Source organism: Nicotiana sylvestris, chromosome 12 (assembly GCF_000393655.2).
Source record: "Nicotiana sylvestris chromosome 12, ASM39365v2, whole genome shotgun sequence".
NCBI classification, from domain to species: domain Eukaryota; kingdom Viridiplantae; phylum Streptophyta; class Magnoliopsida; order Solanales; family Solanaceae; genus Nicotiana; species Nicotiana sylvestris.
Window position 1 is genome coordinate 45,995,003 of NC_091068.1, and position 13,785 is coordinate 46,008,787.

Consider the following 13,785-nt stretch of genomic DNA (forward strand, 5'->3'; position numbering starts at 1 on the left):
AGCAGTTTTTTTTTTTTTTTTTTTTTTTTTTTTTTGCAAAATAACAAATAAAAAGAAGGAATGGAGTACAAAATTTCTTGCTATTCCATTTGGCTGATTTGAATTAGTTTTCCTATCCCATTAACTATGAGAATTTTTTTTACTCATGTCCTGCACTAGGGAATAGGAAAATAGACGAACGGACGCACAAATTAGAGATTTTATATTGTTATGACACGTGCTGGTTTTAGTATCAGTGTATTTACATGCCTATTTTCAGTTGTGTTCTATATATAATGTCAATTGCATTAACAAGAACTTGCACCATAGGTAGAAGAAGCAAACCAACAATGGCTATCAGAAGAATCTTGATGAGCTTCTGCTCCTTCTACCTTGTACTGATTCTTAATCTTTTTGTTCTTACCAATGCTACAGTCCCGGCAAAGCGATTCGTTTCTCCGTTTAACAGGACAAGTTTCCCTTCTGATTTCGTATTTGGTGCTGCTTCAGCTGCTTACCAGGTATAACTTTAATACAAAGTCCCCACAGAACTCTCACACCCCCCCTCTCGAAGTTAATTTAGAGCAGGTTCTATATTAAAGTACGAAGGATCTTTTCTATCACACGAACATCTTCTATATCATTTTCGTATCTTCTTAATTGATGCACAAAGGTTAGCTTTCTCTATAGCATTGCTACGATATTCTCCAGAATAATGGTCAAATTTATGACAATTATAATACTCAATTTTTGATTTCTCATACCTTTATCCATTATTTTCTCGATACTGGCCATATGTCCTCTTCCTCCTGTTTGTCCACGACCACGACTTCTGAATGTTTGGTGGATTTTAATTTTATTGTTGAAGTTGTTATCATTACTTCTTCCTCTTCCATGACCGCCACGGCCTCGTCCTGAATTTCTTCTACTCCATGCTTCTTGAGGAGTTTGATCTCTAACATTCTATAGGTTCAGCTGAATCCATTGGTTTTTCCTTGAATTATATAGCATATGCAAAAAGGTTTTTTCTGAACCCACTTGCTCTAGATTTTGAGTTCGCCTCAACATCCCCCAGTCTAAGACCGACTAATTAGAACTGTTTAATCTGTCTGTATCCTATTATGTAATCATTCTTCTCTGTTTAGTGCACTCCAAGTAAGTTAACCTAATAAAAATCTTATACCATAATATGTACTAAGATTCACTTTTGTGTCTTCTTTTTCTTTTTTCTTTTGAATTGAAGGAACTCTCAGATTGAAGGAGGAGCTCGTCAAGGAGGTAGGGGACCTAGTATATGGGATACTTTCACGCACAAGCACCCAGGTCTTCCCTTTATCCTATATATATAGCATTATTTTAAACTAACTACCTTAATGTTTACATCAATCAACTGGCTAGAAATTTTCCTACTGATCTTCTATTTTGTTAAGATCCATACAATCTCAATTAACATGAACAGTAATTTCCATTATTGATTCTTAGGAAGCCATTGGCAAAATTAGTCAACCCTTGATCAAACTAAACTTTTGTGAGCAGATCTAGTAATTAAGTGACTTGTTTGTTCAGTAGTTAAAATATGGCGTGAATATTGCCGGCACGTCGTACTTTCTTTTAAAAAATAAACATAATAGTATAGTACAGTTGAATTTGACATAGAGTTTTTAATTGTCAAATCATGTGCGCATATCACCGTAGACTATTTCATTAAAAAAAATTGACCAAGTATTGCAGTCTCACAGTTCTAGAAGAGATCAATGAGCTGCTATTATTTGTTTATAAGCTGAGAGGAAGCTACATTATATTAAAATCCACCACAATCCACAATTCCATGTGCACGAAGAGTGATTTTCGCCGTTTTCGCATTAAACCATGACTAAGACAAGGTGGGTTGCTCTGATGGTAAACACCCTCCACTTCCAACCAAGAGGTTGTGAGTTCGAGTCACCCCAAGAGCAAGATGAGGAGTTCTTGGAGGGAAAGATGCCGAGGGTCTATTGGAAACAGCCCATCTACTCCAGGGATAGGGGTAAGGTCTGCGTACACACTACCCTCCCCAGACTTCACTAGTGAGATTATACTGGGTTGTTGTTGTTGTTGTTATTTTATGTATTATGGCCATCTAACTTTTAGCTTCATTACACAAAAGTCACTATTCTTTCTTTTGTCACACAAAAGTCATTAAACTTTGCTTTGGTTATCACAAAAATCATTTTGGCCGGATTTGACAAAGTTCCACCTGAAAAGTGACATGACAACCTTAATTAGTGTTTTATACTCCCTCCGTTTTAATTTATGTGATATATTTTCTTTTTAGTCAGTGCCAAAAAGAATGATTTATTTTCTTATTTGGAATACCTTTATAGAATGATTTATAACCACACAAAATATATGTGCCTCATTTTACACCATAAGTTCAAAAGTCTTCTCTCTTTTCTTAAACTTTGTTCACAGTCAAATGAATTCACATAAATTAAAATGGATGGAGTATTGATTAAGCAAGTAAAATATAGTATTAACTCATGCCTTGACCCATAAAATATCTGACCCAGTTGCCCGAATGGAGCTCATTTTTCTCCATACTCTGCACATACCGTGATTTACCAATACCTTGACCTATTTTAAGTGCAACTTAAGAAAATTTTCAGTTCATTCAATGCAACTATTTAAAAAGCAAAAATGGTATACCTTAAACTGCAAAATAAAAAAGGGACCAAATAAAGTGAAACCATTTCATAACAGTGCATTCTAATATATGTCAAAATGTTGGCTATTAAGCGAGATCAACCCAAAAATATACTGCTTTATCATTAAGAAAATGAGTCATTCTTTTTGGCATGGACTAAAAAGGAAATAGGTTCACATAAATTGAAATGAATGGAGTATAAACACTAATTAAGGTTGCCACGTCACTTTTCAGGTGGGAACTTTGTCAAATCCAGCCAAAATGATTTTTGTGATAACCGTAACAAAGCTAAATGATTTTTGTGTGATAAAAGAAAGAATAGTGATTTTTGTGTAATGAAGCTAAAAGTTAGATGACCATACATAAAATTTACTTTAAAAGTTTTAATTGTTATATCACATATACATATGAGGCCTTTATATATAAGTTACACGAAACTTAATTTAGTACTTTTACCACTTCACATAGATAAATATACTAAATTCGTGGAGGTTTAAATTAATGGTAATACATATCCAAATTACATGAATTTACTAATATCAAGGTAAACATGATTATTATTTATTCGGATGAAAAAAAAATCAAAGTTATGAAATGTACAATTACCAAAAGCGCATGTACCCTCAATATCCAGAGCTGTAACAACTATAGGGGTATCAAATTACTGAGTCATACCATGAAAGTCTGGAAGAGAGTGATAGAAATGAGAGTGCGAAAGACGATATCTATTTCAGACAACCAGTTCGGGTTCATGCCGGAGCGATCTACCACAGAAACTATCCACCTTATTAAGAGGATGGTGGAACAATACAGGGATAAGAAGAAGGATCTCCACATGGTGTTTATTGATCTAGAGAAAGCGTATGACAGAGTTCCTAGGGAGGTCTTATGGAGCTCCTTAGAGGTTAAAGGGGTTCTGGTGGCTTACATTAGGGTGATTAAAGACATGTATGATGGAGCTAAGACTCGGGTTAGGACAGTAGGAGGCGACTCCGAGCACTTTTCGGTTGTTACGGGGTTACACCAAGGGTCTGCGTTCAGCCCTTTCCTATTTGCCCTGGTGATGGATGCACTAACCCATCATATTCAAGGAGATGTGCCATGGTGCATGCTATTTGCTGATGACATAGTTCTAATTGATGAGACACGATGCGGCGTCAACGAGAGGCTAGAGGTTTGGAGACAGGACCTTGAGTCTAAAGGCTTCAGGTTGAGCAGGACGAAGACGGAATACCTCGAGTGCAAATTTGGGACCGAGCCGACGGAAGCGGGAGTGGAAGTGAGGCTTGACTCTCAAGTCATTCGTAAGAGGAGTAGTTTCAAGTACCTTGAGTCAGTTATTCAGGGGATCGGGGAGATCGACGAGGATGTCACACACCGTATAGGGGTGGGGTGGATGAAGTGGAGGTTAGCGTCGGGAGTCCTGTGTGACAAGAAAGTGCCAACGTTACTAAAAGGTAAGTTTTATAGAGTAGTGGTTAGGCCTGCCATGTTGTATGGGACCGAGTGTTGGCCGGTTAAGAACTCACACATCCAGAAGATGAAAGTAGCAGAAATGAGGATGTTGAGGTGGATGTGCGGGCATACAAGGATGGATAAGATTAGGAATGAAGATATTCGAGAGAAGGTGGGCGTGGCCCCCATGGAGGATAAGAGGCGGGAAGCAAGACTTAGATGGTTCGGGCACATTCAGAGGAGGAGCACTGAGGCACCGGTGAGGAGGTGTGAACGACTGGCTGTGGTAGGCACGATGAGAGGTAGAGGGAGACCTAAGAAGTATTGGGGAGAGGTGATCAGGCAGGACATGGCGCGACTTAGGATTACTAAGGACATGGCCCTTGACAGAGAATTGTGGAGGTCGAACATTAAGGTTGTAGGCTAGGGGGAAGTTGTGAGTATTTCTACAGTGCACTAGAGTGAGACTAGCCAGTTAGGAGTTAGTCTTAGGATGCTACTGGTCAGCTACTGATACAGGGCTTTATCTGTTGGATATTATTATATCTTCCATCGTTTTCGTACTTCCTATATTTCTTATATTATTGTTATTTTTATTTTATGTTATGTTATGTTATTTTATTATGAGTCTATTGATAGTACTAATATATCGTCTTTTGTCGCTGTGTTGAGCCGAGGGTCTCCTGGAAACAGCCTCTCTGCCCCTCGTGGTAGGGGTAAGGTCTGCGTACATATTACCCTCTCCAGACGCCACTTGTGAAATTATACTGGGTTGTTGTTGTTGTTGTTGTTGTAATCTTCAAATGATTATCTCGAATAATGATGCCACCCTCTTTGTTAACGTCCTTTTGTTACACGTCGTATATATAAAACTTTTTACTAAATTGTGTATATATGGACGGATATTTTGTTGTTATTGTTGTACCTTTATATATTCAATACTCCATCAGTTTCAGGTTATTATGTGACTCTATTTGCATTTTATTCTTTTTAAAAAAGAATAATTTGTTTTTAAAATTGTGAAATAATTGATTTAAACTTCCTATTTTATCGTTATTGACAAACTTTTATAAACTCACAAATGGTTATGACATATTTTAGATCACAAGCTCCAAAATATTATAGGATTATACCAAAACAAATTTATGGCACATTTAAAACCACAAATATAAGAAAAATTCTTACTTTTTAATCCTTTACTTATTCAAACATGAATATATATAAAAAGGGAACGGGGGAGAGTATAAAGTATCAGTATAATAATACAGTAAGAGGTCATTTGGTAGAGTGCATTCAAGAAAATAATGCATGTATTAGCTTTGTATATTAGTAAAACTTTGTTTGGTACACTTATTCGACCAATGTATAACTAATACAAGTATTAGTTATATATCATATTTGGTATTATCCTATGTATAGCTAATGCATAGCAAACTATGGTATTAGCAATACCAAGGCTATTAATGCATGCATTAGCATGGTTAAAGGCCAAATTATCCTTAAAGTCCTTTAAAGCTAAATAATATGGAGGGCATTTTTGTAAACAAATAATTTTCTTTGAAATTATGCAATGAATTTTAATTTTTAATACACCACACTAAACAATTTATAAGAAATAACTTCTGTGTAGCTAATACTTGCATTACTAACCCATACATTACCTATCCCTACATTACTAATACACCTTATTCAACATTATTCTTATACTCCCTGCCAAACGACCCCTAATACTTTTATTATTTTATATGAAATTCAATGTAGAATAAGAGTACAGGTTGTACTTATACAAGAGCATATAATCGACAAAAATGTACATATTCTACATTACACATATTACAGATCGATAAGGGTGTTAAACGGGTGGCTTGGGTTAGAAAAAAATGAAATTGACCGGTTTTCAATCTGGGTCGGTTACGGGTTAGTCTTTACCGGACTTAATAGGTCCGGATCCATCCAGATAAAAAATGAACAGTACGGGTTACGGGTCCAAGGGGCCGGGCCGGGTTAGTGTTTTCTTTTTTTTTGTATTTTGTATAACTATTATAATTTATATTAATATAAAGTAAAAATATAAAGAATACAATGAAGATGGAAAAAAGTTGCACTTATAAATTGCAAGTGCTACATTTATTTCAAAATTCAAACTTACAAATTGAAAGGTTTACATTTAACAACAAATAAATTAACAAAAACAGAGTAAATTCAAAGGTTTTGCATTGCCTTAGACTCTAAAACCTTTAAAAAAAAAATAGAAATCTAGCTGCTAAACCGGTCCGGGTCGGGCCGATTAATCGGTTCTACAAGGATTTTGGTTGACCGGGTTTGATCGGTCCGGTTAACCGGATGAATTAAAGTGAACGGACCAACCCCTAACCCCAGTAACTCAGCCCACCCGTCTCCCTAAGTACCGGGCCGGGCCGGACCAGGTTTCAACCGGTCCCGGGTCAACCCGGCCCGTTTGACCCCTCTAATTACAGATACTTGCATATGACAATGTAATTGACAAAATTGCCGATTGTTTCATCAATACTTCAGTTAACAATCTAAAGATCTCTTGAGTCTTGAATGAAGGATCCGGGACTTTGACTAGACCAAAGATAATGAGGGTTTAATCATAATTTTTAAAACGTTAGGGGCAAGTATTAACATCTGAAAATTTTCTTTTTCAAATTTTTAATTCCCTTTCTCATCTTCTTTTTTTCTTCTCCTCTCTTGCTCAATTTCTTCTTCCTTTTCTTCTCTTCCTTATCTTCTTCTGCGTTTTCATTTCTTCTTATTGTCCATCCTCTTCTTCCTTCTCCTCCTCTTCTTCTTCTACTTCTTTTATTTTTATTGTGAAGATTTGTGATTTCTTTTGAAATAATTGAGGAAATTCTGCAGTACCGTCCGAAAAATAATTGAGAATAGTTTAAACAATCCGAGAGTTGCTTTAGTTCAACCAATCAGGAAATACTTAGACATTTGAGAAATGTTTTGAAAATCTCGAGAGATACTTTAATCCTTAAGCTGTTTAGCTAAAACAAGCTAAAACAATCAGGAAATATTTTAACATCTGTTATTTTTTGGAGAGATATTTAAATATCTGTTGGGTATTTGGAAGCGGTGAAGGAGGAGGCGGAGGAAGAGTAGACGACTGAAAAGGAGGAGGAGACGAGTGAAGGGGCAGGGGCGGATTTACCTTAGCCCAAGCGATATCACGTGATATTGATACCGCTTCGTCGAATTACTCTATTAGTTATGTATATATAGTTCAAAGATAAAAACGCAACAATCAGTTAAATAATGACAGTGACACCACTTGTTATTCCGGTCCTGAAGGGGCTTGAACCGCTGACCTCTTTGACATTACGAAAATACTAAACCAATGGATCATAAGTCACAATTGCAGATAGCGGTGACAGTAAATTACTTCAAACATAATAGGATGCTGCTGCTTCCTTTTGTTTTTATTTTTTTGGTTGTATTTTTGTATGTTGTACAAATTTACAGCAATTTTTTATTTGTTTAAATGGTGACACTATTTATGCAAAATTCTGCGTACGTGAGTAGGAGAGGAGGGTAGAGTAAATGGGAGGAGAGAGGGTGGGGGGTTAGTGGGGTTTGTGAAAATTCCTCTGACCCTGAAGACTTTTTGTTTTCTTTTTTCTGTTTAAGCTTTTCTTAACATATATAATCCTTAAATTACAGAAAAGATATTTGACCGTTCTATCGGAGATGTCGCTGTTGATTTCTATCACCGTTACAAGGTATGGCGGTCCGCATTTAAACTTTTTCTGCTGATATTTATGTTTTAGTGGGTATTAAATCATTATTGGCAAATGTTACAAGAAGACATACGTCTACTTAAGGAAGTTGGTATGAAAGCATTCAGGTTATCCATCTCTTGGTCTCGCATTTTACCACGTAAGGATGCTTTTTCCAGTTTAATTCACATTTGAAATATGCAGTAAGTACAACAAAATAGATAAGGAGGTGAAAATTAAAGGAGGCAAACTAATACTAGTTGATTGCGGAACTTAATCTTTTTTCTTACTTGTTGTAGATGGGAAAGTAAGCAAAGGAGTGAATCCAGTAGGCATAAAATTCTACAATAATGTCATCAATGAGCTTATCTCCAATGGTACTAATAACTTTATCTCATTCCAATATACTATCAGTTTTACGAAACCATTATAAGGTTTCTAACTTTTCTATTTTTAAAAGGTTTGACGCCATTTGTAACGCTTTTCCACTGGGACACACCACAAACCCTTGAGGACGAATATGGAGGGTTTCTCAGTTCCAAAATAGCGTAAGACGTTAAAGCATTCGAACAGAAATAAGATGACTTCTATTTTTTTTTTCCTTGAAGGAATTACATAAGTACCTGATGATATTGTGTGACCAATTTACAAGGCAATAAGTTTTGTATTCAATTAATTTTTCAAATCCTCTGGTCAGGTGTACGCTGGCCAATTTTTGGATCAAATTCCCCTTTAAAATTGTACATGTGGTTCACACCATTCGAGGTGGCCAAGCACAGAATTCATTCGCAAAATTTTTAGTGAATTTGCGAATGATTGTAATCTGGGTCTTCCCACATGTGGCTCAATGCAATTCCAGGTGGTTCAGCCCAGAATTCATTCACAAATTTTGTAGTGAAATTGAGAGTGCTCAATCTCTCGGGAGTAGAGATTTCGCATATGTTTAATTATCTAATTATATTATCCCTTAATGTATGCTTCTATGTGTATGCATGATTCTTAGTTATAGGCCCACACTTGAAATATCTCGGAAAATCTACATAATGTACGTAACCACTCATCAAAATAATAGCCGGTAAATGCATGCCTTTCTATATTAATATAAAAAATATAAATATAGTAGACATATTTTATTCATAATTTGTGTGTTTTTCTTATACATTTGTCTAGCACTTTAATTATTTTTGGCCGACCGGCCAAATGTTTTAAAAGCCCGAATGTTATAGCTGTTTGGATAGCGATGTGATTTAAACCTAAAAACTCTTGTCCAATCTGATACCATATTGATATATATTGTGTGACCATCTCAGTTTTAATTACTTAGCTAAATTGTGCCTCAACCATATATACCGAAAGCCGAAGCTGTATGTTCATGCGTTCAGGAAGGACTTTGGGGACTATGCGGACATTTGCTTCAAAGAATTTGGTGATAGGGTAAAGCACTGGATCACCTTGAATGAGCCATTATCTTATAGCATGTTCGGATACGCAAGAGGTACCTTTGCACCAGGAAGATGTTCGAGTTATGTTGGTAACTGTACGGAGGGTGATTCTGCCACTGAGCCATATATTGTAGCTCACAACATGCTTCTTGCCCATGCAACCGGTATCAAAGTATATAAAGAAAAATATCAGGTCAGTTCATCCTTCTATCAAAACAAAGTAATCACCTACATAGAAATTTATTTTGGCAGATAATTATTCATCATGTTTCATTTTCTAATTAAGTTTTATTGAATACCACTAGGCAGTCTGCCTAGCCGCTGATTTTTATTAATATAATCAAAACATTATTCCCTACACATCATGAAAAATTAATAAGGAGGCATTTGCATGGCTGGCCGTCTGAAATTTTTATGACTATTAAGTAATAAGATCATTTCATTAATAGAGAAAAAATGAGAAATTCAAAGTAATAATAAAGCTTCAAATATAAAAAATTGTAAATTTTTTTGAAGAAAAAAGTATAATATAAAATGAAACAAGTGATAAGTAATTAGTAATAAAGAAGAAAAGGATGTTCCTTTAATCCTTTATTCTTTTATTATCAAATATAGTTGTGGGAGGAAAAAAAAATATAGCTGTGGGAGTATAAATTTTCAATTGAAGTTACAAACTTACTGACGATGCTTTCAATTTAACATTTAGATTCTTTTTATTTTCTGAAAACATGCAGAAAACTCAGAAAGGACAGATAGGAGTCACTCTGGTGACTCACTGGTTCGTGCCTAAAACAAAGACACCTCAGGGACGCAAGGCCCAATTAAAAGCTCTTGATTTTTTCCTAGGATGGTGAGTTGTACGCACTAGATTCCCTTGGTATTGTGCCCTCGCAAGTTATTTTGTAATTGTGCCCTAAAATATATAGAACACTTGAGTGACTATAATAATCTCATCAAATATAAAATAGAATATCTAAAGTTAAATATTTTAAATAGATAAATGGTCAATTCTTATAGGGAAATACTAAAAAGGAAATTAAACTATATCACCTAAGGAAATAGAGAGTAGTATTTTTCATGTAATCTTCAAATATGTAATATTTTATTTAAAAGTTTTGAAGAATCTATGATCGAATTAACATTGTTTGGCCGTCACACTCGAACTCTTTTACGTAAATTGGAATAGAGGAAATAACTTTTAGTGCGCACTGAATTTTGCGTTATAACTTGAATCGTGAACTGATCAAAAACTGATCAAAATTTGAGATAGTTAGCCATAATTTTGCCATTTTGATTGCTTTATCAAATGCTCAAGCCATTTTTTTATTCAAATAATCACAATATATACTGTATAGGTTTTTGGATCCAATTACATACGGTGACTACCCAGCCAGCATGCGAGCTAATGTAGGACGTCGGCTCCCGAAATTCACACTGCAGCAGTCAAAGTTAGTGAAAGGATCGATGGATTTCCTAGGAATGAATTACTATACTACTTACTATGCATCTCCAATGCTATCTGTCCCTAGAGTTAATCTTAGCTACACTACAGACAATCATGTAGATATGACTGGTAAGTCATCGAATTAATTAATTCGTTCCTTTGACAAAATTTATTTTTGTGAGGGGACAAAAACTGCACAATTTCACTAATTGAAAGTTAAATTTTGTTTCTCCACTATCACTCCTAAAAATCTGCCAAAATCCGTCCCAATCATACCGACCGATATCGGTCGGAAGAGGAAATCGACTGAAATCGGTCGGAAAATATCTAGACAAAATAAAGAAATAGTATTTTATCTCACACATATAAATATTTCGACAGTGCTTTATCTGACACAAATAAATATTTAGCGTTGTTATTATTGTTGTTGTTGTTGTTGTTGGTTAATTGTTGTTGAAAGACAACAATATAATATGTTGCCATTATAGGATGATTATTGGTTGTAATTGGCAGATGATGTAGCCTAAAAGCAAGCATATCCTGCCAGATTTTTACCCAAAAAACCAACCGATTTCGGTCGGAATGCTCATATTAAAACCCAGAAATTCATAATTTCTGACCGACTTCGATCGGTAATTTCACTATGCAATCTGCAGAAATTTGAAATTACCGACCGAAGTCGGTCGAAAATAACTTTTTATTTGTGTATTTTTTAATTATTCCGACCGATTTCGGCCGGCCTGTTAAAATTTAAAAAGAAATGCAAAAAATAATTTACATATTATCGACCGATTTCGGTTGATCGGTCGGTATATTTATTTTTCCAACAAAAGTTGTCAGTCAAAGTGGTCAACCAAAGGTTGAATTAACCGATTGACTTCGGTCGGAAATTGCGACCGTCTTCGGTCGCCACACCTTAGCGACCACTATTATTTCAACGAATTAACATCGGTCTGTTTTCCTATATTTTCGACCGATTTCGATCGGTTTTCTTGGACGATTTTTGACAGTTTTCTAGTGTATATCACGAGAACTAATTGAATCCCTTTTTTTCTTGCATAATGTATTTTGACTGTTTCTGTATTTCATTATTCAGCTGAAAAGGACGGAAAACCTATCGGTACACCGGTATTTTGCCTCTCTTTCTCTCTTCTCTTTTTTAATCTCACTTGATTTTGGATTGATTGGAGTATGAATGTACAACATGCTTATTTTGATTAATCTTGCAGACTGCCTTGAATTGGCTTTACATTTATCCAAGAGGAATATATGATCTCATGCTTTACATCAAGCAAAAGTACAAGAATCCTCCCATCTACATCACTGAAAATGGTATGTTTTTGTTTTAAATAAAGTTGCTTTATCGTATAAATTAGTAAATGTCATATTTTATTATTCTTGAGCCGAGGGTCTTTCGGAAACAACATCTCTACTCCATTAGGATAGGGATAAGGTTTGTGTACACACTACCCTCCACAAACCCCACTTGTAGAATTTTACTGGATCGTTGTTGTTATGTTGTTGTCGTTATCTTTTAGAAAGACCTCTACATCTAGCTTTATTCTTTTTTTTTTTGTTCCGCCAATTGTAAATAGTGTTAGAGGGTATTTGACTGAGCTTATAAGCTGGTCGAACTAGCTTATAAGCACTTTTCGGTCAGTGTTTTGTAACTAAAGCCATCTTAATGTTGACATCAAATTGAAGGAATGGCAGATGCCAACAATAGCACATTGCCACTTAAACAAGCCCTTAAGGATGATTTAAGGATAAGGTATTACGAGGGACACCTATGGTTTCTGTCAAAAGCCATAAAGTAAGATTCTTCTTTTTCTTTCTATGTCATTTCTCCTTTTTTTTGTTTTTTCTTTTGGGAATTTTTAAGTTACTGCTACATTATTGGCAGGGCGGGGGCAAATGTGAAAGGACATTTTGCATGGTCATTCTTAGATGACTATGAATGGGATGCTGGTTTCACTGTCCGATTTGGCATCACTTTTGTTGACTACAAAAATGGACTTAAAAGATACCTCAAGAAATCTGCTTATTGGTACAACAAGTTCCTCTTGAATACTGGCAAATAAATATGAGTCTGACTTGGCACCTGCCTCTTCAAATTTCAACCCAGCCATTCTTCTGCAATTTATAATTCACTTCTGTTTTTTTTTTTTAATATGTTCTTTTTTCCTTAAAGAGTATTCTTGTGAGGATCTTCTCTTAGTGTCATGCGTTAAGTGTCATTGAGCTTTATTTATTGAAAATAAACTGAGGAATGCCTCATTATCATTTGTATTACTGCCATTCATAACCTACTAGCTTACAATGGGATTGTACTCTCCATAGAAATGAGGTTATTATCTGAGTTGGTGAGCATTTACTTAATTTCGTCCTAGATGGAGGACTGAAACGCTTTATATTATACTCTCGCCGTTGCCTCATCTTATGTGAAAACAAGTAGGAGTATTTGGGGAGTCAAAACTTTTTAAGTATGATTTTTTGAATTCTTTTTTATATATTTTGAATTATTAACTATGGTGATTTTATAGTACTTTTTACTTGATTATCAAATGACAAATATGTAGCTTTTGTTCCTAGTTGAAGGCCATTTTAATATTCACTTACGCCTTCCAATCCACGCTTTAGCGAAATTGTAATGACCTCGCCAATTGTTTTGAGTATTGTAGCCTCATTCTCCCATTTATTGCTTATTCTATATTCAATTGTAGTTATGTGACTTGCCGGGGTGGTTGGTTTGGTTCCGGGGATGTTTCGGAATAAATTGGGACACTTAGTCCCAAGGTTGGACGCTTAAGTTGAAAGAGTTGACCAGCTTATGTGTAAATGACTCCGGAATGGAGTTTTGATAGTTCTGATAGCTTCGTATGGTAATTTTGGACTTAGGAGTGTGTCCGGATATTGATTTGGAGGCTCATAGGTCGTTTTAGCTTTAATTGGTGAAAACTGAAAAGTTGAAGGTTTGGAAGGTTGAGAAGTTTGACCAAGAGTTGACTTTGTGGACACCAGATATGGATTTTGATTCGA

General features: G+C 35.4%; 1 protein-coding gene across 1 annotated transcript; it reads left to right on the plus strand.

Moving 5' to 3' along the window:
• Window positions 1–226: 226 nt before the first annotated feature.
• Window positions 227–13,206, plus strand: LOC104239161 (vicianin hydrolase-like). Its single transcript, XM_070165512.1, has 13 exons — window positions 227–500; window positions 1,233–1,302; window positions 7,805–7,861; window positions 7,943–8,020; window positions 8,160–8,237; window positions 8,321–8,408; window positions 9,243–9,495; window positions 10,037–10,152; window positions 10,658–10,875; window positions 11,843–11,874; window positions 11,976–12,078; window positions 12,451–12,559; window positions 12,650–13,206. The coding sequence occupies exons 1-13, from the start codon at window positions 246–248 to the stop codon at window positions 12,825–12,827; spliced, it is 1,635 nt and encodes a 544-aa protein (XP_070021613.1). The 5' UTR covers window positions 227–245; the 3' UTR covers window positions 12,828–13,206.
• Window positions 13,207–13,785: the final 579 nt, after the last annotated feature.